General features: G+C 36.9%; 2 protein-coding genes across 3 annotated transcripts in view; both read left to right on the forward strand.

Moving 5' to 3' along the window:
* The window catches only part of LOC134854027 (ribosome-releasing factor 2, mitochondrial-like), a 456,739-nt gene that overhangs the window by 404,399 nt on the left and 27,810 nt on the right, over nt 1-24,530 (forward strand). Inside the window, exon 1 of one of the 2 annotated variants that reach the window (XM_063870092.1) lies at nt 14,269-14,279. The exons of the other annotated variant lie outside the window; for it this stretch is intronic. The gene's annotated coding sequence lies outside the window, so the exon portion shown is untranslated. Of the gene's footprint in view, nt 1-14,268; nt 14,280-24,530 lie in introns of those variants that run through there. 2 annotated transcript variants of the gene reach the window in all.
* LOC134854028 (actin-binding protein IPP-like) overlaps nt 11,595-24,530 on the forward strand; it is a 30,489-nt gene continuing 17,553 nt past the window's right edge. The window contains exons 1-2 of the mRNA XM_063870094.1: nt 11,595-12,719; nt 12,803-13,075. Of these exons, the coding sequence (XP_063726164.1) occupies nt 11,615-12,719; nt 12,803-13,075 (1,378 nt within the window). The 5' untranslated portion in view covers nt 11,595-11,614. The remainder of the gene's footprint in view (nt 12,720-12,802; nt 13,076-24,530) is intronic.

Below are 24,530 nucleotides of genomic sequence, written 5' to 3' on the forward strand. Positions count from 1 at the left end.
GATCTCATCAAGCTTCCGCATCGTACGGTCAGCTTTGGCATATAACCTTTTCTCCAGGCTAGTCATCGTATGAGCGTAGGTGTAGTCGTGATCGTTCAATTATCGCTCGATCTCTCTCGTCATCTTAACTTCTCTTTCTTGTGACTCTTTGGTCGCCAGCGCCAAAGTTTCCGCCAGGCACTGATCGGTGTACCGAATCAGCTGGGCCTGATCACTTCTCGCTTGTGACTTTACGTCTGTCAGCTCGTCTCTCAAATTTTCATGGCCTTTTTGAGCCCTTTCTTCAGCTCAATCCATCCATTCGGTCATATCCTGTCGCAGTTCTTCAAGGCTTGTCATTACACCGGCAAACATGTCACTCAAGTCGCTAGTCGTTCAAGCACTGGGGTAAGACCCAGCGACGATGACGTTAATTGAGTTTGCAGCCTGGTATTCGACGATGCGCCACCCTTCTTTGCGCCCATCGACATCATTAGCATGTCGTATGTCGACGACGCTCGCACCGTTATCAAGGTTGACATTGGTCTAGTTGGCGAGTCAGACAACGCTTTCTTGCTCTTTTCCTGTCTCGGACTAGGTGTGAAGTCCATGTCCGAGTGCATCAGCCCCGGGCCTTCATATCCAGAGGACAACCCATCATTTCGGAGTACCGTCATGCGCTCATCGTATATCGCCTTGAAGCGTTTTTTCGCTTAAGAATTTGGTTGCTCTTCTCTTGGACTTATACTCGATATCATCGCATTCTTTCCCTGCTTCACTAGAGAGGATTTTTTTTTCTGCGACTATTGCTTTTGGTCTGTGACTTTGAGGTTCCCTTAAACAACAGTTCCTCTCTTACTCCGACCTCAGAATGCTCCAAGGTCTTTTGAGTTTCCTCAATTTCTTTCCGCTCAAGCTCCTCGCCAGGCTCTTCCGGATCCTAGTGATGGTGGTGGTCGGGTCGGATTAGTGTCTGCTCCCCTTCCTCGAAGCGATCAGTTAGCGTCACGTTAGCCGCTCCGGCCTCGGTTTCCCGCTCTTCAGCACCATCTCGATTCTTCTCACTTCTTAGTTTCATTCCACTCACTGAAAGATCGCTATGACCTTCACTTGCTGCTTCTCAAGCGAAAACGTCCGTGATGCTACTAATCGAGGATTGGCTACGCCGTAATCTGAACCTCCGCGTGCTTTCGTGCTCGGCCAGGAAACTTAGTTACTTCTCCTAGTGAGTCTCTACGCTGCATGCCTCGTGATAAAAATTTCTTTTGACGGCAATGCACAAGTTCTAAAAATAAATTCAAAAAAGATTGCTTAAGTCTACTCACTCAACTCCTTCAACATCAAAAATATCCCTTCAACCTCTTAGAAATGCTAATAGTGACTCAGCTAAAGTAATACAATGTTTACTAATTACTAATTCCACTCTATCACCTAGTATAACAGTATCACAAAATTTCACAAGATATTATAACTAACACACAACACACAATTGATAACCAGATAAGAATACCCCCTAGGTGACAACAATCTTTTGTTCAGTATCACTTTATCGCTACAGACGTACCAAATGACTGCTTCGTTTAAAGCAATATTTTATAAAAGAGCAGTGATGGCTTCAGTAACAGATAAGTAAAACTTAGTCTTAAGGAAAAAGACTTCCCTCGATGGAACACTCCAAAAGAACGAAGCCCAGGACACTGTCTTCTCGAGTGAGTGTGCCTCGTCTAATACACTCAACAAAAGCTTCTTTTATATGTCCTGCGATTGCCCGAGCTGTCCTACTACATAGCTCAAGGCAACCTCTCGATCAAAAACATCTAGAGTCTAAGCAAAAGATCTCCCACACCCGGACAGCTCCAAGTGCACGAGAGTAGGGAACAGCTTTGTCTTCTGAAGTGAGTGTGTCTTGTCCAATACACTCACCGCGGTTTCTTTAATGAGTTCCCAGATTGCCCGAGCCTTCCTATTAAGTAGCTCAAGGCAACCACACAGCCAAAATCACAAAAAAAAATTGTTCGGATACTTTTGATGAACCCGATTTAGAATCCAAAGTTAATCGCAAATCTCCGGGTCAGCTAGGCCAATATTCTCCTAGTATACACGTTCGTGAGTAGTCGACCTTCTATTTGGACCTTGAAAGGATATCTAAGAATGTTTATATTGTCCCGGAGTGTACCTCCAAATTTTCACTAAGGAGGGTTGTTGAAGGGCTTAAGTCACTTCGGAGGGTTATTTCGGAGGGTTGGTAGGACACTTAGTTTACTCCGGAGGGTTACTTTGTAGGGTAACTTAAACACTTATGTTGCTTCGGAGGGTCCCCCTAAACTCACTAAGGAGGATCAATAAGAGGCTCAAGTCACTCCGGAGGGTTGTTTCGGAGGGTACCCTCAAAGTTCTAAATTTTTCAAGTTTCGCCTAAAAGGGGTCTCCAGCTACTCCCAAAAAGAGTCAAGACAAGCTAAATCGATTCTGGGGGTTATTTCATTTGTCTCGGAGGGTTGCGTGAAAAATTTCTGCTAATGAGGGTTGCTAAGGGGCTTAGCTGGCCCCGGAGGGTTGCTTCGGAGGGTTCCCCAAAAATTACGAAAACAGATAATTTCACCGCTCTTAAGCGTCTGATTGCAGTCTAACTTACTTAAAATTGGGTTGGCCGATTCAGCCACTTTTCCCAGTAGGATAAAAAGGTTCCCTAAAATTTGTGGGTGATAAGTGGTCGGGCCTGTGCCACTTGTAACCTCTTCATTAACTACTTCGTGAGATCACCCACGAATGCTTTGCCGTTGTCTGATTGGAATCTGATGGGGCAGCCGTGTCTCGCTATCCAAACATTTATCAAGTGATCGCACGTTTCTTCCATTGATGCTGCCTCTGCGTATTTCGTGAAATGATCAATCATTATCAGCACTTTGTTAAAGCCCGTGGTTGTCATGCATATCTTCTGATTATCAATTTGCACCACCTCATTGAATCCTGATGATTCTATTGATTGCAGGGGAATTCTCAATTTGCTGGGGTCCTTCGCCTGTTGACGTGACAAGCATGCAGAGATCCACTTTTAACAGGCCTTCTTCAAACCAGGCCATTCGAACCGTTTCTGTATCCTATTATGCAGTCTGTCCACGCCTTGGTGGCCCATCTGATCTTGTGAACGAAAGAGCACTTCGGTTTGATGCAACTGCGGTAGCAATATCCAATTATATTTGTAAAGGAATTGGTCCTCCTCCTTGCGTTTGCAGGCCACGATCCCTTCTTTATTCAAGTACAACAGGTCTTTTCTCTTTAAATTAAACTGCTTTACGATCCATGTCTCTAGGTTACTCAAGTTATCAACCCAAAAAAGGTTGTGGTCCCGTAAAATGATTAAAAGCGTCGACTTATGGTACCAAAATTATTTCGATCAGTTGGCTTCTCTTTGAGAAATCACCAAAAACACGTTCGTTAAGTTGGCCTTTTTTCACTAACTTTCTTCTTACTTAAAGTGCCTACAAATACTTGAAACGAACGTAGTAGCCCTGTACGACACTGGAATAATGCAAAAAACCGGACCAAAAATTGTTCCTTTTCCAATCTTTAAGCCCCTAGCTCTATCCACGGAGCTATTCGGAGGGTTACTCAAAAATCAACCTAGCAATCGAGCACGCTATGCTAGCAAGCTCCTAACGCAAAAAAAAACTATCGCTCTAACTCTGAAAACTCAAAAACTTGATTCTCAAAACATATTGACGAAATTCGGAAAATTACAAAAATTTTGATCGAAAATTTTTTGTTTTTGCTAACTCCTACTAAGTCTTTTTCCGCGCGGTTTCTTTAGTTAGGGGGGTCGAACTACGTAGTAGTTCACTGTGGAGAAGCTTTTCGCTGATCGGAAAAGCTCGGATATTCAAAACGTTTTGGGTTAACAGTTTGGTCGAAAATCGCTTTTTTTTTCGACAAATTTGGGGTGTTTCTCGGGTCTAAATGGGAGATAAGCAATATATAAAAAGGATAATAATCTATTAGTAGTCGTTGATCAATATTACTATACCCTCCTTTGCACCAAAATATCCGAATTAAGAGCCTTAACTTGGAAATTCGCAATCGATGGAGGGTGCAATCGGACCGATCCAATTGTGCCCCCCACCACTTAAGTCTTAATGAAATAGTACCCTAACGATACTAAAAATTTTTAGGGATACCCAACAGTCGTTGTGGATGTTATCCCTGACGCCCTCTGTTGAGTCTGGTACACGTCTGTCAGCTTGCCAAGCTACCCTCCGGGCAGCGGCAAATTTATCATTAACGTGCTTAAATACTCAAATAACACTCAAGGGATGGTACCTTACCCACCACCAAAACACTCAATCTTTCGATCAGAAGTGCTATACATCAATCTGAAAAAACAACAATAAGAAGGTCAGATCATATCCCTTCCGTAAATAATATATAAACTGTCATGTTACACTTTTTTTTTTACTGTTTTTGGTCTTTTTTGGATTTTTTATTGTTTTTTGTAGTTTTTTTTAATTCAAGTATAGTTGTTTTTGGTTTTTCTTTAGTTACACACTACTTTTGTTCGGTTTTAAGCTTTCTCTTTATTTGTTTTTGGTCCCAGTGCCTTGGGATAAGCAGGCTCTAGACTTCAGGCCCAACCCTCCGGCCCCCGGATTTTTTGGTCTTAACTAAGTTAAAAAGGTAATTAGTACCAGGCTAAGGGTCGGTACCTTCCGCCTAAAACAATACAGGACAAAAAAGCCTCTAACTCGGGCATACGCCCGGAGCGGAGGGTTTGTCGCTGAAGCGTTTGCTGATCATGATGATCTTATGACTTTGACAGGCCCACCCAGGAGCGCCATAAAAACGTCTATGTAACATTCGCCCAAGTACTACACAGTGACGGAGCGTAAACAAAGCACCTATTGATGACTGGCCGGCGTCAATTACCTAATTACTACTCGTTTTTCACCGTCTCGACATAGCCAGTTGATTTTCTGGTCTATTTAGGGCTAACCTAAAAGTTATCATTTTTAGGCCATCGGTCAAACTACTTTTGATCAGATTTTGTTTGCATGCTCCGCCGCCATTCGATTTTTTGAAATACTCCGCCGCCATTCAAATTTTTGAAAATTTTCTTCTGGAATGTTCCGACCCTCGTTTTCCTGAATGATTCGTTTTTAACACCGTTAATACTCTTTTCTTACTGGTCGGAGGGTTCGGCGGTGTCAATCCGGCGGAATGGCACAGGTCGCCCCGTTTCTATCCTTAATCCTAGCAACTATTGATTTTTGATAACCCACATTACTGGGTTGTCAGCTTTATTTGACAGTATATAACGTGAAGTTTTCTCCAGCCTGTCAAGGCGTTTGCATTTTTGTAAAAGTTATTTAATGCGTTGACCGTTCTCAGACATCATAAATTAGCAATAACTTTTGCCTTGGGATAAGCAGGCTCTAGACTTCAGGCCCAACCCTCCGGCCACCGGATTTTTTTGGTCTTAACTAAGTTAAAAAGGTATTTAGTACCAGGCTAAGGGTCGGTACCTTCCGCCTAAAACAATACAGGACAAAAATCCTCTAACTCGGGCATACGCCCGGAGCGGAGGGTTCGTCGCTGAAACGTTTTCTGATCATGATGATCTTATGACTTTGACAGGCCCACCCAGGAGCGCCATAAAAACGTCTATGTAACATTTGCCCAAATACTACACAGTGAAGGAGCGTAAAAAAAGCACCTATTGATGACTGGCCGGCGTCAGTTACCTAATTACTACTCGTTTTTCACCGTCTCGACATAGCCAGTTGATTTTCTGGTCTATTTAGGGCTAACTAAAAAGTTATCATTTTTAGGCCATCGTTCAAACTACTTTTGATCAGATTTTGTTTGCATGCTCCGCCGCCATTCGATTTTTTGAAATACTCCACCGCCATTCGAATTTTTGAAAATTTTCTTCTGGAATGTTCCGACCCTCCATTTCCTGAATGATTCGTTTTTAACACCGTTAATACTCTTTTCTTACTCGTCGGAGGGTTCGGCGGTGTCAATCCGGCGGAATGGCACAGGTTGCCCCGTTTCTATCCTTAAACCTAGCAACTATTGATTTTTGATAACCCACATAACTGGGTTGTCAGCTTTATTTGACAGTATATAACGTGAAGTTTTCTCCAGCCTGTCAAGGCGTTTGCATTTTTGTAAAAGTTATTTAATGCGTTGACCGTTCTCAGACATCATAAATTAGCAATAACTTTTGCCAAACTAGTTCAAGTTATGCTCTTCACATATTACTCTCACGGAAACGAATCTACAGAATTACCAGATGGTTTTTACTCAAGTTACGGATTGGAACCGACCAATACCCCACTCACATGGGCATGCAGTTCAAGTTGTAACTTGACACATGCCCTGCACTGTGCAAAAGGTGGTTAAACACACATGAGGCACAATTAAATTAGAGACAATTCGCCAATTTTATGAACGATGTTTGACATGACGTCGAGATTGAGCTAAAACTTCAGCCGTTGCAAGGCGAAAGATTTGTGAACTATTCAACTACACTAAAGATGAGGCATGACTTGCCATTAAAGCAAATGGACTCTGGGGTTAGAGACAATTCGCCAATTTTATGAACGATGTTTGACATGACGTCGAAATTGAGCTAAAACTTCAGCCGTTGCAAGGCGAAAGTTTTGTGAACTATTCAACTACACTAAAGATGAGGCATGTATTGCCATTAAAGCAAATGGACTCTGGGGTTAGAGACAATTCGCCAATTGTTTGAACGATGTTTGACATGACGTCGAGATTGAGCTAAAACTTCAGCTGTTGCAAGGCGAAAGATTTGTGAACTATTCAGCTACACTAAAGATGAGGCATGACTTGCCATTAAAGCAAATGGACTCTGGGGTTCGCAATGTAGCCGCGCTTACTCGGGTGTGAAAATTTTCAACCCCCTTGTCAAAACAGGAAAAACTAAATAAAGACGCATACGAATATCACGAAACGCTGAAAAACGCTGTGGAGCAGAGTAGCTTCTGTCCGCTGATTTTGGATGCCTCGATGGCGCTGCTTTAACAGCCACGGGGACGATGTAGCGATAAGCCAAAAAACTAAGTAAAAAAGACATAAGCTACACAAAATTGATAAGCTACATAGGAAATAAAATAAGCTTCGCATTCCTGAGGATTAATTAATTTTAGAGCTTAAAATTGTTCTGATAAACTTATTATATAGTTTCCGATATGATGGATGCAGAACCAGGACACTGACACGATCAATATCATAACAAGACTGCTCCAGCAATGCGGAAAATCTGTTGGTGTGGATCATGCTCGAGAGTGATAGGCAACGAGTACAGTATCCGATGTTGTGATTGTGGAAACTGGTTTCACAGAAATTGCGCGAAAATGACTATAAAAGAAATCAAGAAATGGTCTAACAGTAAATGGTACTGTTGATGCGACAACCCAGAGGATGCAACAACGAGTGAAGGACATGATGCGACAGGGAATCAGCCAGATGTGGAACGATGTGGAGAAGATATTGTGGTCTCCCGCTGTCAATTACTCGTCAATCCGAGTGGCGGCGAAAGCGGAAGATCGGGCCTCTCACAGGCGATGGCGGAGATGCAGATATTCGACGAGCCACCAAACATGGTTGACCAAAATGACCATTTCGCGACGATTGCACCACCAACTCAGAACCTGGTAGCAGACACATGTGAGGAACTGCCTTCATTTGTAGAAAACAGTGCAGCGATTGAAGGTCAATGGGGTAAAATATCAACAAGTACTTTTGCGAGCAAGGTCAACGATATTGCCATACACTGGAAGAGAAATGCCTTCGATATTCCACATGGAAATGCCGACAAAGTTCTCATTGAGGAACTCACAAAACTGCTTGACATGTTCAATGAAAAAAATTCAATGCAAGGTTTTTCAATAAAAGCTTTCCATTTGCTGATAGCTTTCGTCGTGCAGAAGCTTTCCCAAGAATCTAAAGCGAAAGATCATTTGGGATATCTAGAGAAACTGTTAGCATGGTGGAGAGACGGTGACAATGATTTGTTGTACAAAGAGCGCCGCGCGATACGAGGCGAGTTATCAAAAACCTTTAGAAAGAGTGACAACAAAATGAAAAGTTTCTGCAATTTGGTTCTCCAAGGGATACTGAGCGCTGCCGTGAAAGTCTTATCACAAACGGATGCTACTGGAGTGCTACCTCCCACAGAGAACGTGAGAGCAAAGATGGCCTTGTTACATCCGATTGGTCAAGATGTAAACCGGGAAGAATTGCTACAAGGTATTCCTCCCGAAGTCCATCCCGTGATCTTTAAGAATCTAGGTGCAAAGAGGATCTACTCAGCGGCTCTTCGTACTCAAGGATCCTCAGGTCCATCAGGTTTAGCTGCGAACAATATGAAGAAACTCTTCTGTTCCAAGAAGCACAATAGAGCCTCAGAAAGTCTTTGTGAGTCCTTAGCCGCTCTAGGAAGGAGAATATGCACCGAATTTGTTGACCCAAAGTCACTAGAATCATATATAGCATGCAGAGAAATTGAACTGAATAAAAATGATGGTAAAGGCGGCATAAGGCCAATAGGCATTGGAGAGATAATCAGAAGAATTCTCGGGAAAGCAATAGCTCAAATTTTTGATGCCGATATTTGCCATGCAGCAGAATCACAGCAAACCTGCGCAGGTCAAGAAGGTGGCGTTGAAGCAGCAATTCATGCAGCCAGGGAAATGTTCCAGATGGAGTCCACAGAAGCCGTTCTATTGATTGATGCTGAGAATGCTTTTAACAGACTGAATCGTCATACGGCCCTTCTTAACATAAAGCATATATGCCCAAAAATCAGCACTTATCTTATCAATACTTATCGGTTGCCAGCCAGACTCATTCTAGGCGAAGGAGTAGAAATTTTATCACAGGAAGGCACCACTCAAGGAGATAATTTAGCGATGGCATTTTATGCGCTGAGCTTGAAAAAACTCCTTGTCAGTCTAAACAAAATTGGGTGTCATCAAGAGTGGTTCGCTGACGACGCCGGAGGCCTTGGGAAGCTGGTTCAACTCCGTGAGTGGTTTGATCTTTTGACCAGTATCGGCCCCAAGCTTGGGTATTTTCAGAAACGGTCGAAATGTTGGTTAGTAAAAAAAAAGCGAGGGTCTCCGAGAGCAAGCCAAGCAGGTCTTTGAGAACACGAATATCAACATCACAAGCGAAGGACGTCCATACTTGGGAGCGGCAATTGGCAGCCAGAACATCACAAACGACTATCTACGAGACAAAGTTGAAGAATGGTGTAATGAGTTGTCTTCGCTGGAAGCAGCGGCCAAAACGGAGCCCCACCTTGCCTATATTGCTCTCGTCAAGGTGATCCAGAGTCTGTGGAATTTTATAATGAGGACTATTCCTGGTTCTGAACTGCACATGCAGCCACTTGAAGCCAAACTCAGGAACGTTATTTCTCTTTTAGTCGACAGAACTCTCAGTGACCTAGGACGGGACATCATAGCATTGCCATGCTCAGCTGGTGGTTTAGGTCTGATAAATCCAACAGAATGTGCGTCTCGTTTCTATGAAAACTCTGTCAAGCTGACAAACAAACTGAAAAACGCAATTATTGCTAAACAAGATCTTTTTGACTACACGAATAGAACTGGACGAGCAGAAATTTCAGGATCGAATCGTAAACATGTAAAAGAAGCCCTCGAAATTGTGTATTCCCGAAGTGAGAATGAAATGAAGCGCACGCTAGACCTGCTACAGCCAAAAGGAACATCCGCATGGCTGACTTGTCTGCCATCTAGGGAGCAGAAATTTTACATGAACAGAGGCGATTTCCGGGATGCGCTATGTCTCCGATATGGATGGCACCTGAAAGGAATAGCTCAAACTTGTGAGTGTGGCGCGGCAAATGATATCGACCATGCCTTGATTTGTAAGTTGGGTGGTTTCGTCATAATGCGTCACAACGCTGACCGCGACGTCGAAGCCGACTTTTTACGTAACGTGTGCAAGGATGTGAGCGTTGAGCCCGGTCTGATCCAATTGACGGGAAATGAAGAACTTGCAAGTGGAAGCAATCTGGAAGACAATGCAAGACTGGATATTTCTTGTCGAGGTTTTTGGGCGCCGCTGCAGAAAATGTTTCTTGACGTCCGTTTCACACACCCGAACGCTCCAAGTAATAGGAACCGAAACCTGAAGCCACTCCTAAAGACTCATGAGAATCGGAAAAAGTCGACTACAACGACCGCGTTCTACAGGTAGAGCATGCCTCTTTTACCCCCTTGATTTTTGCGACCAACGGCGTCATGGGTGAGGAGGCAGAGCGATATCATGCTATATTGGCGGAAAAAATGAGTGAGAAGCTGAACTGTACGTATGCGGACACTATGAACTATATCCGGAAGAAGCTCTCTTTCACCATCCTGAAAACTGCCTTGATAGCCTTGAGAGGACACCGGAAGCAGGGATTGCAATATATTGAATGATCAGATATTGAATAGTGAGACGATGTCAATATTGAATTTTTAATTTTGAGATATTGAAGGCTAGATATTGATATTGATATTGAACTTTTTGTAGATATTGAGAAAAACGGATTTTGTATCATTTCTGTAAAAAAAACCAAAAGAAATTCAAGATAACTCAATGGACTGACTAAGTCAAACAGTCAACTCAACTCACTCAAGCATTAAAATTAAACAAGTTAAACAAAAAACAATTACATTGCAAAAAAAACTAAACAAATTTAATTATATATTTCGAAATTCAATATTGAATTTGGTCTCTGGTATCTTAAAATAATGATAATATTGAGATATTGAGCTTTTAGATATTGATATTGATATTGATATTGAAATTTCATCCTATTTGATATTGATATTGATATTGAATGGAAGATATTGATATTGAGCTCAATATATTGATATTGTATTGAAATCCCTGACCGGAAGTAACAGCAATACACGTCCTGTAGTACCCAAGACACCGACATAAACATTTTGTGCCACAATCAATAAACATTCCTCATCGAATATCATTCCAGCATAAATTATACACTTTCAGTATTTCTCTATACCGATGCTTAATTCAAAACCTTTTCCCAAAAAAAATTTAGAGCTTAAAAGTATTTTCATCTAAATAGAAGTCAACTGTGATTGTCTAATTTTTTAACATGATAGTATAGAACCAAAATTTATGTGAATTATTATAAATAACATTTGTAAATTGATGTTTTATCGTCATTTTGATTAGTTTATTGTAAAAATCCTGCCGACGCACATAGTTGCGGAAACGTTTGAAATTAACTTTTTATCAAAATTTTTTTCTATACTCTGTATAAAGGGATTGAAATCGCTGCGCCAAGTTCAGTTTATCGAAAACTCCATTAGCGCTATTGTAGAGGAAGGACGGCTAAGATAAATTAACATTACGACGATGCGTTTAATGCTGATATATGACTTCATTGATACAATGCTACAGTTTGCTGATGTATTTGCATTTTTATTACGCTGGTATGGCCCTATCCAGCTTGTACACTGACCGTAACTAAGCGGAACGGCCCTTTTTGTAATTTACACTTTTTGTAAATATGAACACCTGAGTTTCAACTTGATGATTTTTTCAGTGTGCAGTTGATATGTCGTAGGCAATGGCAGCTAATACATGTTGCAGTTGTTCGTCCGCCGATGACTTACACAGAAACCAGTTTTGGACAAATCTCGCTCAGCTTCGAGCCGATGAGAGCTTTTGCGACGTAAACATAAGTATCAATGGGTTCAATTTCAGTGCACATAAAGTTGTGCTCTCTGCTGCTACTGAGTATTTCAATGCGATGTTTCTTAGTGGCCTAGCTGAGCAAAATTCAAAAGAAATAGTTCTTCAAGGATTCGACCCTGAGACATTTTTAGTTCTTCTCGATTTTATGTATACGGGAGAGTTGAAACTGACGGAATCTAATGCTGCTAATGTGCTTGTTGCATGTGACATGCTCAACTTGAACTATGCAGTTAAGAGATGCCTTAAATATTTGTCGCGGAATATTAATTGTAGCAATTGCATAACGTTGTGGAGTCTAGCCGAGAAATTTAATTTCAATAATTTGTTCTTCGAACTTGAAAAGTTTATCAATTTCAATTTAATCGAGGTCTCTCTAAATGAAAATTTATACGAAATAGGATATCCCTTCCTAATGAGTTTACTATGCAGTGAAGACATTCAAATTGACGGCGAGCATCAGCTTCTGGCAATTGTCATAAAGTGGGTCTCCAGAAACCATCAAAGTCGGATTCAATATCTACCCGATTTAATCGCCAATGTAAGACTTCCCATGATATCCGAGTTTGTATTGTCCGATGAACTATCAAAAATAAACGACGATGAGTTTAAAGCGGTCTTAACTTCGGTCGTAGAGACTAATCGAGATTACTCAAAATCAGACTTTAAAGGATTGACAGCTGATAGTTCGTCAGATTTATGCAAGAATTTTCTTAAATTGTGCGACTATGACCATTGGCATCATCGACAACACGTTCCACGAAAGAGTTCTAGAAAGCGAATTCTTGTCATTGGTGGTTTTTCTGCATCTCGAAGACCAGATGACTTTCTAGGCAGCCTTGGCTCTGATGATGATGAAAGTTTCGGTTGTGTTGAAATGTACGATACGTACGGCGGAGATTGGGAGGTAATGGCGCCTCTCAATCAGCCCAGAAGTAATCATTGCGCTGTTAGATGCCGTAACCTTGTGTATGTCTTAGGTATGTATCTATGTAAACTCAATTACCATGTATTATTTGACTTTTTTCTTAACCTGTATATATGATTTTAATGTTCTGTTCAGGAGGTGAAAGCGAATTGTTAATTTCTGACTCAATCGAAGTGTATAACCCAGTAGAAAACAAGTGGCAATTTTTGATGCAATCCATGACAACACCTCGCACATCTTTTGGCGCAGCTGTGATCGATGACACAATTTTCGCTATTGGAGGCTGGGTTGGCACTGAATTGGGAACCTCAATCGAATGTTTTGAAACCCGAACTCCGGGTGCGCAGTGGAGACTGATTGACGAGCTGCCATCGAAAAGATATGCATTTGGAGCAGTTGCTCATGAAGGTTTAATTTTCATGTCAATAAATTGAAAGAAAAATTAGTGCTTGTCAAATTGAAAGTGAAGTTCGAAATATAACTGCATATTGGATTATCTTGTTTGGTACTTTTTTTCTTCATTTTTCAACACTGTTTGACGATTTACAAGTTTTTATAGTGGGCGACATTCAAAACGCATCACAAAATTTGTGAATTGATTTTTTTTAGGTTTGTGGTTTCCGTGAAGTTGTGTTGTATTGTCCGATCCAAGTGGTTAATCCCGTAGTAGCGGCAGACTTTTGAGAAATTAATTGATTAACTAAAAGTTTAATTGAGAAGTTTTATACAGGCGAAGGAAGTATCGAAAAATCTGGTATAATCTATCTATCTATCTATCTATCTATCTATCTATCTATGCATTATTTAATCGGCGTTTAAGAAGACTTTATTTTGGCATGTTCACTAAATACCAATGTTTCGCAATGTTTTTTTTTGAAATCGCCGTTTGAAATTCCAAGCTTACCTATTATTTTAACCTAACGTCCGTTGAAGCGTGAATGCTTCAACTGCAGTTTTTTTCCTTTTTCGCAAAGCAAAGTTTAAAATCTATTCGTTTCAATCTTCTCTGTTTCATTTAATTGATTTTTTCAACCGCTCAAATTTTTTCTCAACTGCTCAAATTCATTTGGTTTCCGAGATATGGCGTTTTTTATGATTTTTATTTTTTTTAGATATAAAAAAAGTTCGATTTAACACTTGTTTAAAGAACTTGAGTTAAAATTTAAAAAACTTGAAATTCACAACCCTATGGTGAGATGCTATAAGGGTACTCTCAGGAGCGGCAAATCTGGCCTCCAAACTTAACTGCTCAATTTTTTTTTGGTTTCCGAGATATGGAGTTTTTTTTTATTTATAACTTTTCAAAAAGTTTAGATTTTTACTGAGCTTGAAATTCACAAACCTGTGGTAGCGTGTTCTCAGGGTACACTATGGAGTTGCAACTTTGCCCTTCAAACATGGCTGCTCAATTTTTTTTTGGTTTTCGAGATATGACATATTTTATTATTTTCTCAATTTTTTTTTCAATAAATTTATATTCAAGTTCAATAAAAAATGGGAAAATTTTTATTCTATAGTGAGTTACTATCAGAATACTATCAGTAGTTACAAATCTGGCCTCCAATTATTACTGCTCAAACTCGCCTGGTTTTCAAGATATGACTTATTAAATTTTTTAAAGAGTTTTTCAGAAACTTTGCTTTAAAACTAAAATATAAAACTGCATCACCATGGTTGTATGTTGTCGGTGTAGAGTCACGAATTGCAGATCTGGCCTTCAATTGTTTTTGCTCTAATGCTTGATTTTTGATGATTTGGTCAATTTTTTTCAAAAAGTTTCATTAGAAAAAACAGCTTGAAATTCTCAACCTTATGCTTTGGTGTTGAGCGACACACTCAATGGTAACAAATCTAGCTTCGAAAAATTACTGTCAGAGTTTTTCTGGTTACCGAGATAAATGGCATTTATGATTTTCTCGATTATTGTCTAAAAACTCAAATTTAAAAACACTCACAAAAGTTGAAGTTCACAACACTGTTGACCAGTTTTGTCGGGATACTGTGTTTTCAGATTTTGTCACCAAATTTACTGCTCAAATTTTTGCGGTGTCCGAGATATGACTTTTTTCATGATTTTTTGTTGATTTTTTTCGAAAATTTTAGATTAAAAAACACTGACAAAACAGTTCGTTATCCTATGGTGGTATGTTGAAGGGTACACATATCGGTTGCATATCTGCCATCCACCAAATAGGTCTGATTACGCTTGAAATAGGCGAGGGTATTGACACCGGGTACTATATTTTTTTTCCTGTAAACAACTCTGTCCAGAGGATCACTTCTAGAGGATCTTCACTTCTCAGGTAAGATCTTCCTTTTCACTTCTATCATTTAAGTAGTAATTAGATACAATTCATTTCAGGCTGAAATTAATTTTTCAAAAAAAATTCTCATTTGGATTTGTGGTTTTTGTATCGGTTCATTTTCAGTTTTTTTAAACGCTCTTTTTTTATCTGGTAGATTTTATTGGTGAACTTGTCGTCTAAAGCATGTTTTTTTTGCAATTTAAACAGATTGTACTATAACTGAAAATACACAATTTTGTAAATTTACCTGGTTTGAATTTTAGTTTTTTTCATAATTATTCAAACAGTTTCAGTTTGTTATTTCGACTTAGTCATTTTATTTTGCTTAAAGATATCCGTTTCTGATTATTTGTTTCAGTTTGGATGTTTCGTAAAAACTTATAAATTTTGTGAAGATTTTTATGACAACAGATTTGTATTTTTTTGCTCAACAGGTTTCGGCCCAAAGTTTGTCGCCTTTTTTGCCGCTCGGTTAATGGTTTCCTATTTTATGGGCTGTATATGAACTTCATCCCATACAAATATGAAGTTTTTGTTGCTCTGAGTTGGCAAGTTATTTTTTCAGTAATTTTTTTTCCAGCATAGTTTTTCGGAAGTTTTGTTGATTTCCGTCTTTTTCTTTCATTGACTTTTTTGCAGCGCAATTTTTTTTGCATCGCAAAAGTTGCGAACTCTGCTTCGACTCTGTGTCATAATTTTTGAACAGCCGAGATAGGTGTTGTTTTTTGTCACAAAAAGTTTCAAGTCTTTAACAAAGTTTGAAACTTTAACCCTATATTGTCGTGCTGTCAGGGGTAGGAATTTAGGCTTCTATTTGGACTTTTCAGTATCAGTTTCCGAGATATGACAAATGTGATTTTTATTTTTTTCTAAAATTTGAGCACGCGAAAGTGTTTTTCTCAAAAAAATCTGATCGTTTTTAGAACTTTGAAAAAAGCCGCTGCAAGCTGTCGACCTTTAAATGGTCCTTTTTTGTGTGGAAAAATCACATATCTGATGAAAATTTACTTATGTTTTTCAGTTAATGAGATTTAAAACCCTGATGAATGGTCCGGTCTCAGTTTAATATAACGGTTCCATTAAATGTCGTTGTTGTTTGTATACATTTTAGGAAGCTATTTTCACGCTGAACAATCTAATTGAAGCACCAATCTATGTGAAGCAACAATTTATCTAAAGGCCAGGGAAACAAAAAGTCACAACAAAAGTACTGGAAATATTCTTTTAGAATTTTCACACTTACGAAAGCAAGTGTCTTGTAATCGGGAAGAAGAATTTTCCCTCTTAACAACTTATCGTACAAATCTTGAAAGAAACTGAAAAAACCGTGTGGGTATCATATGCTGTTTTGCTCATTTTGTTGAAAATTCAACTTTAACTACCGAGATTTTGTTAAGAAGTATTCAATTATTGGGTAACTATTTTTTTAAAATAATTCCTTCTGTCGTAATTTTTGTCGGCTCGGATTTTTTTTGCAAACGCATATTTGTTTAATTATGCTAGATGGTTGGAAGCATGGGTTATAATCTATCTATAATTTAATTGGCGTTTCATGTAATAACTAATAAAGAAGTCCCGATGTTGACATGTTTAAGAATTCCCTATGTTTGCATGCTTAAGCTTTTTCAACGTAATATTTTTTGCATGTTTAAGGAAAGATTTTTTGCACATTTAAGCTATTTCGTATATTAAATTGCTTAAGAAGTTTAATTTGACACATGTTTAGGAATTACCTATGTTGTTCTGTTAAAAAGCCAATTATTGCAAGAGTTGAAGAGTTAAATCCAATCCTATTTTTTCCTATATTAGCAATGTAAAACTATCGAATTTTTTCTTTCACAATTTGCTAAAAAAAATTTGAAACTCTGAACCCTATATTGGGTGCTTTCAGGGTGCATCAGGGGTTGCAAATCTGGCGTCCAAGTATGACTGCTGAAATACTTTTTTTTCGAGATAGGGCGTTTTTTTAATGATTTTTCGATATCTTCAATAAAATTAGACAACAAAAAACTAGCCGAATTTTGAACTCTCAACCTTGTAGTGGGGTGCTTTTTTTTAATTTTTTTCGGTAATTTTTTTCCAACATAGTTTTTCGGAAATTTTGTTGATTTCCGTCTTTTTTTTTCATTGACTATTTTGCAGCGCAATCTTTTTTGCATCGCAAAAGTTGCGAACTCTGCTTCGCCTGTGTCATAATTTTTGAACAGCCGAGATAGGCGTTGCACCCTATATTGTCGTGCTGTCAGGGGTAGGAATTTAGGCTTCTATTTGGACTTTTCAGTATCAGTTTCCGAGATATGACAAATGTGATTTTTATTTTCTAAAATTTTAGCACGCGAAAGTGTTTTTCTCAAAAAAATCTGATTGTTTTTAGAACTTTGAAAAAAGCCGCTGCAAGCTGTCGACCTTTAAATGGTCCTTTTTTGTGTGGAAAAATCACATATCTGATGAAAATTTACTTATGTTTTTCAGTTAATGAGATTTAAAACCCTGATGAATGGTCCGGTCTCAGTTTAATATAACGGTTCCATTAAATGTCGTTGTTGTTTGTATACATTTTAGGAAGCTATTTTCACGCTGAACAATCTAATTGAAGCACCAATCTATGTGAAGCAACAATTTATCTAAAGGCCAGGGAAACAAAAAGTCACAACAAAAGTACTGGAAATATTCTTTTAGAATTTTCACACGTACGAAAGCAAGTGTCTTGTAATCGGGAAGAAGAATTTTCTCCCTTAACAACTTATCGTACAAATCTTGAAAGAAACTGAAAAAACCGTGTGGGTATCATATGCTGTTTTGCTCATTTTGTTGAAAATTCAACTTTAACTACCGAGATTTTGTTAAGAAGTATTCAATTATTGGGTAACCATTTTTTAAAAATAATTCCTTCTGTCGTAATTTTTGTCGGCTCGGATTTTTTTTGCAAACGCATATTTGTTTAATTATGCTAGATGGTTGGAAGCATGGGTTATAATCTATCTATAATTTAATTGGCGTTTCATGTAATAACTAATAAAGAAGTCCCGATGTTGACATGTTTAAGAATTCCCTATGTTTGCATGCTTAAGCTTTTTCAACGTAATATTTTTTGCATGTTTAAGGAAAGATTTTTTGCACATTTAAGCTATTTCGTATATTAAAATGCTTAAGAAGTTTAATTTGACACATGTTTAGGAATTACCTATGTTGTTCTGTTAAAAAGCCAAACATTGCAAGAGTTGAAGAGTTAAATCAAATCCTATTTTTTCCTATATTAGCAATGTAAAACTATCGAATTTTTTCTTTCACAATTTGCTTTAAAAAAATTTGAAACTCTGAACCCTATATTGGGTGCTTTCAGGGTGCATTCAGGGGTTGCAAATCTGGCGTCCAAGTATGACTGCTGAAATACTTTTTTTTTCGAGATAGGGCGTTTTTTTTATGATTTTTCGATATCTTCAATAAAATTAGACAACAAAAAACTAGCCGAATTTTGAACTCTCAACCTTGTAGTGGGGTGCTTTTTTTAAATTTTTTTCTGTAATTTTTTTCCAACATAGTTTTTTGGAAATTTTGTTGATTTCCGTCTTTTTTTTTCATTGACTATTTTGCAGCGCAATCTTTTTTGCATCGCAAAAGTTGCGAACTCTGCTTCGCCTGTGTCATAATTTTTGAACAGCCGAGATAGGTGTTGTTTTTTGTCTTGCTGTCAGGGGTAGGAATTTAGGCTTCTATTTGGACTTTTCAGTTTTAGTTTCCGAGATATGACAAATGTGATTTTTAGTTTTTTCTAAAATTTGAGCACGCGAAAGTGTTTTTCTCAAAAAAATCTGATTGTTTTTAGAACTTTGAAAAAAGCCGCTGCAAGCTGTCGACCTTTAAATGGTCCTTTTTTGTGTGAAAAAATCACATATCTGATGAAAATTTACTTATTTTTTTCAGTTAATGAGATTTAAAACCCTGATGAATGGTCCGGTCCCAGTTTAATATAACGGTTCCATTAAATGTCGTTGTTGTTTGTATACATTTTAGGAAGCTATTTTCACGCTGAACAATCTAATTGAAGCACCAATCTATGTGAAGCAACAATTTATCTAAAGGCCAGGAAAACAAAAAGTCACAACAAAAATACTGGAAATATTCTTTTAGAATTTTTACACTTACGAAAGCAAGTGTCTTGTAATCGGGAAGAAGAATTTTCTCCCTTAACAACTTATTGTACAAATCTTGAAAGAAACTGAAAAAACCGTGTGGGTATCACATGCTGTTTTGCTCATTATTTGAAAATTCAACTTTAACTACCGAGATTTTGTTAAGAAGTATTCAATTATTGAGTAACTATTTTTTAAATAATTCTTTGTCGTAATTTTTGTCGGCTCGGAATTTTTTGCAAATTCATATTTGTTTACTTATGTTAGATGGTTTGAAGCATGGATTATAATCTATCTATAATTAAATCGGTGTTTCATGTAACAACTAATAAAGAAGTCACGATGTTTAAGAAGTCCCTATGTTTGCATGTTAAAGCTTTTTCAACGTAATATTTTTTGCATGTTTAAGGAAAGATTTTTTGCACATTTAAGCTATTTCGTATATTAAAATGCTTAAGAAGTTTAATTTGACACATGTTTAGGAATTACCTATGTTGTTCTGTTAAAAAGCCAAACATTGCAAGAGTTGAAGAGTTAAATCAAATCCTATTTTTTCCTATATTAGCAATGTAAAACTATCGAATTTTTTCTTTCACAATTTGCTTTAAAAAAATTTGAAACTCTGAACCCTATATTGGGTGCTTTCAGGGTGCATTCAGGGGTTGCAAATCTGGCGTCCAAGTATGACTGCTGAAATACTTTTTTTTTCGAGATAGGGCGTTTTTTTATGATTTTTCGATATCTTCAATAAAATTAGACAACAAAAAACTAGCCGAATTTTGAACTCTCAACCTTGTAGTGGGGTGCTTTTTTTAAATTTTTTTCTGTAATTTTTTTCCAACATAGTTTTTCGGAAATTTTGTTGATTTCCGTCTTTTTTTTTCATTGACTGTTTTGCAGCGCAATCTTTTTTGCATCGCAAAAGTTGCGAACTCTGCTTCGCCTGTGTCATAATTTTTGAACAGCCGAGATAGGTGTTGTTTTTTGTCTTGCTGTCAGGGGTAGGAATTTAGGCTTCTATTTGGACTTTTCAGTTTTAGTTTCCGAGATATGACAAATGTGATTTTTAGTTTTTTCTAAAATTTGAGCACGCTAAAGTGTTTTTCTCAAAAAAATCTGATTGTTTTTAGAACTTTGAAAAAAGCCGCTGCAAGCTGTCGACCTTTAAATGGTCCTTTTTTGTGTGAAAAAATCACATATCTGATGAAAATTTACTTATTTTTTTCAGTTAATGAGATTTAAAACCCTGATGAATGGTCCGGTCCCAGTTTAATATAACGGTTCCATTAAATGTCGTTGTTGTTTGTATACATTTTAGGAAGCTATTTTCACGCTGAACAATCTAATTGAAGCACCAATCTATGTGAAGCAACACTTTATCTAAAGGCCAGGAAAACAAAAAGTCTCAACAAAAATACTGGAAATATTCTTTTAGAATTTTTACACTTACGAAAGCAAGTGTCTTGTAATCGGGAAGAAGAATTTTCTCCCTTAACAACTTATTGTACAAATCTTGAAAGAAACTGAAAAAACCGTGTGGGTATCACATGCTGTTTTGCTCATTATTTGAAAATTCAACTTTAACTACCGAGATTTTGTTAAGAAGTATTCAATTATTGAGTAACTATTTTTTAAATAATTCTTTGTCGTAATTTTTGTCGGCTCGGAATTTTTTGCAAATTCATATTTGTTTACTTATGTTAGATGGTTTGAAGCATGGATTATAATCTATCTATAATTAAATCGGTGTTTCATGTAACAACTAATAAAGAAGTCACGATGTTTAAGAAGTCCCTATGTTTGCATGTTAAAGCTTTTTCAGCGTAATATTTTTTGCATGTTTAAGGAAAGATTTTTTGCACATTTAAGCTATTTCGTATATTAAAATGCTTAAGAAGTTTAATTTGACACATGTTTAGGAATTACCTATGTTGTTCTGTTAAAAAGCCAATTATTGCAAGAGTTGAAGAGTTAAATCAAATCCTATTTTTTCCTATATTAGCAATGTAAAACTATCGAATTTTTTCTTTCACAATTTGCTAAAAAAAATTTGAAACTCTGAAACCTATATTGGGTGCTTTCAGGGTGCATTCAGGGGTTGCAAATCTGGCGTCCAAGTATGACTGCTGAAATACTTTTTTTTTCGAGATAGGGCGTTTTTTTTAATGATTTTTCGATATCTTCAATAAAATTAGACAACAAAAAACTAGCCGAATTTTGAACTCTCAACCTTGTAGTGGGGTGCTTTTTTAAATTTTTTTTGGTAATTTTTTTCCAACATAGTTTTTCGGAAATTTTGTTGATTTCCGTCTTTTTTTTTCATTGACTATTTTGCAGCGCAATCTTTTTTGCATCGCAAAAGTTGCGAACTCTGCTTCGCCTGTGTCATAATTTTTGAACAGCCGAGATAGGTGTTGTTTTTTGTCGTGCTGTCAGGGGTAGGAATTTAGGCTTCTATTTGGACTTTTCAGTTTTAGTTTCCGAGATATGACAAATGTGATTTTTAGTTTTTTCTAAAATTTGAGCACGCGAAAGTGTTTTTCTCAAAAAAATCTGATTGTTTTTAGAATTTGAAAAAAGCCGCTGCAAGCTGTCGACCTTTAAATGGTCCTTTTTTGTGTGAAAAAATCACATATCTGATGAAAATTTAGTTATTTTTTTCAGTTAATGAGATTTAAAACCCTGATGAATGGTCCGGTCCCAGTTTAATATAACGGTTCCATTAAATGTCGTTGTTGTTTGTATACATATTAGGAAGCTATTTTCACGCTGAACAATCTAATTTAAGCACCAATCTATGTGAAGCAACAATTTATCTAAAGGCCAGGAAAACAAAAAGTCACAACAAAAATACTGGAAATATTCTTTTAGAATTTTTACACTTACGAAAGCAAGTGTCTTGTAATCGGGAAGAAGAATTTTCTCCCTTAACAACTTATTGTACAAATCTTGAAAGAAACTGAAAAAACCGTGTGGGTATCACATGCTGTTTTGCTCATTATTTGAAAATTCAACTTTAACTACCGAGATTTTGTTAAGAAGTATTCAATTATTGAGTAACTATTTTTTAAATAATTCTTTGTCGTAATTTTTGTCGTCTCGGAATTTTTTGCAAATTCATATTTGTTTACTTATGTTAGATGGTTTGAAGCATGGATTATAATCTATCTATAATTAAATCGGTGTTTCATGTAACAACTAATAAAGAAGTCACGATGTTTAAGAAGTCCCTATGTTTGCATGTTAAAGCTTTTTCAACGTAATATTTTTTGCATGTTTAAGGAAAGATTTTTTGCACATTTAAGCTATTTCGTATATTAAAATGCTTAAGAAGTTTAATTTGACACATGTTTAGGAATTACCTATGTTGTTCTGTTAAAAAGCCAATTATTGCAAGAGTTGAAGAGTTAAATCAAATCCTATTTTTTCCTATATTAGCAATGTAAAACTATCGAATTTTTTCTTTCACAATTTGCTAAAAAAAATTTGAAACTCTGAACCCTATATTGGGTGCTTTCAGGGTGCATTCAGGGGTTGCAAATCTGGCGTCCAAGTATGACTGCTGAAATACTTTTTTTTTCGAGATAGGGCGTTTTTTTTAATGATTTTTCGATATCTTCAATAAAATTAGACAACAAAAAACTAGCCGAATTTTGAACTCTCAACCTTGTAGTGGGGTGCTTTTTTAAATTTTTTTTGGTAATTTTTTTCCAACATAGTTTTTCGGAAATTTTGTTGATTTCCGTCTTTTTTTTTCATTGACTATTTTGCAGCGCAATCTTTTTTGCATCGCAAAAGTTGCGAACTCTGCTTCGCCTGTGTCATAATTTTTGAACAGCCGAGATAGGTGTTGTTTTTTGTCGTGCTGTCAGGGGTAGGAATTTAGGCTTCTATTTGGACTTTTCAGTTTTAGTTTCCGAGATATGACAAATGTGATTTTTAGTTTTTTCTAAAATTTGAGCACGCGAAAGTGTTTTTCTCAAAAAAATCTGATTGTTTTTAGAACTTTGAAAAAAGCCGCTGCAAGCTGTCGACCTTTAAATGGTCCTTTTTTGTGTGAAAAAATCACATATCTGATGAAAATTTAGTTATTTTTTTCAGTTAATGAGATTTAAAACCCTGATGAATGGTCCGGTCCCAGTTTAATATAACGGTTCCATTAAATGTCGTTGTTGTTTGTATACATTTTAGGAAGCTATTTTCACGCTGAGCAATCTAATTGAAGCACCAATCTATGTGAAGCAACAATTTATCTAAAGGCCAGGAAAACAAAAAGTCACAACAAAAATACTGGAAATATTCTTTTAGAATTTTTACACTTACGAAAGCAAGTGTCTTGTAATCGGGAAGAAGAATTTTCTCCCTTAACAACTTATTGTACAAATCTTGAAAGAAACTGAAAAAACCGTGTGGGTATCACATGCTGTTTTGCTCATTATTTGAAAATTCAACTTTAACTACCGAGATTTTGTTAAGAAGTATTCAATTATTGAGTAACTATTTTTTAAATAATTCTTTGTCGTAATTTTTGTCGGCTCGGAATTTTTTGCAAATTCATATTTGTTTACTTATGTTAGATGGTTTGAAGCATGGATTTTAATCTATCTATAATTAAATCGGTGTTTCATGTAACAACTAATAAAGAAGTCACGATGTTTAAGAAGTCCCTATGTTTGCATGTTAAAGCTTTTTCAACGTAATATTTTTTGCATGTTCAACGAAAGAGTTTTGCACATTTAGGCTATATCTTATATTAAAATGCTTAAGAAGTTTAATTTGACACTTGTTTAAAAAGTACCTATGTTGTTCTGTTAAAAAGCCAAACATTGCAAGAGTTGAAGAGTTTAATGAAGTCCTATTTTTTCCTATATTAGCAACGTAAAACTATTGAATTTTTTGTTTCACAATTTGCTAAAAAAAAATTGAAACTCTGAACCCTATATTGGGTGCTTTCAGGGTGCATACAGGGGTTGCAAATCTGGCGTCCAAGTATGACTGCTGAAATACTTTTTTTTTCGAGATAGGGCGCTTTTTTGTGATTTTTCGATATCTTCCATAAAATTAGACAACAAAAAACTAGCCGAATTTTAAACTCTCAATCTTGTAGTGGGGTGCTTTTTTTATTTATAATTATTCAAAAAGTTTAGATTTTTACTGAGCTTGAAATTCACAAACCTGTGGTAGCGTGTTCTCAGGGTACACTATGGAGTTGCAACTTTGCCCTTCAAACCTGGCTGCTCAAATTGTTTTGGTTTTCGAGATATGGCGTTTATTATTTTCTCAATTTTTTTTTTCAATAAATTTATATTAAAAAATCAATTAAAAAAATGGGAAATTTTTAATTCTATTGTGAGGTACTATCAGAGTACTATCAGGAGTTGCAAATCTGGCCTTCAATTATTACTGCTCAGTTTCGCCTGGTTT

Source organism: Symsagittifera roscoffensis, chromosome 9 (assembly GCF_963678635.1).
Source record: "Symsagittifera roscoffensis chromosome 9, txSymRosc1.1, whole genome shotgun sequence".
Lineage (NCBI taxonomy): Eukaryota > Metazoa > Xenacoelomorpha > Acoela > Convolutidae > Symsagittifera > Symsagittifera roscoffensis.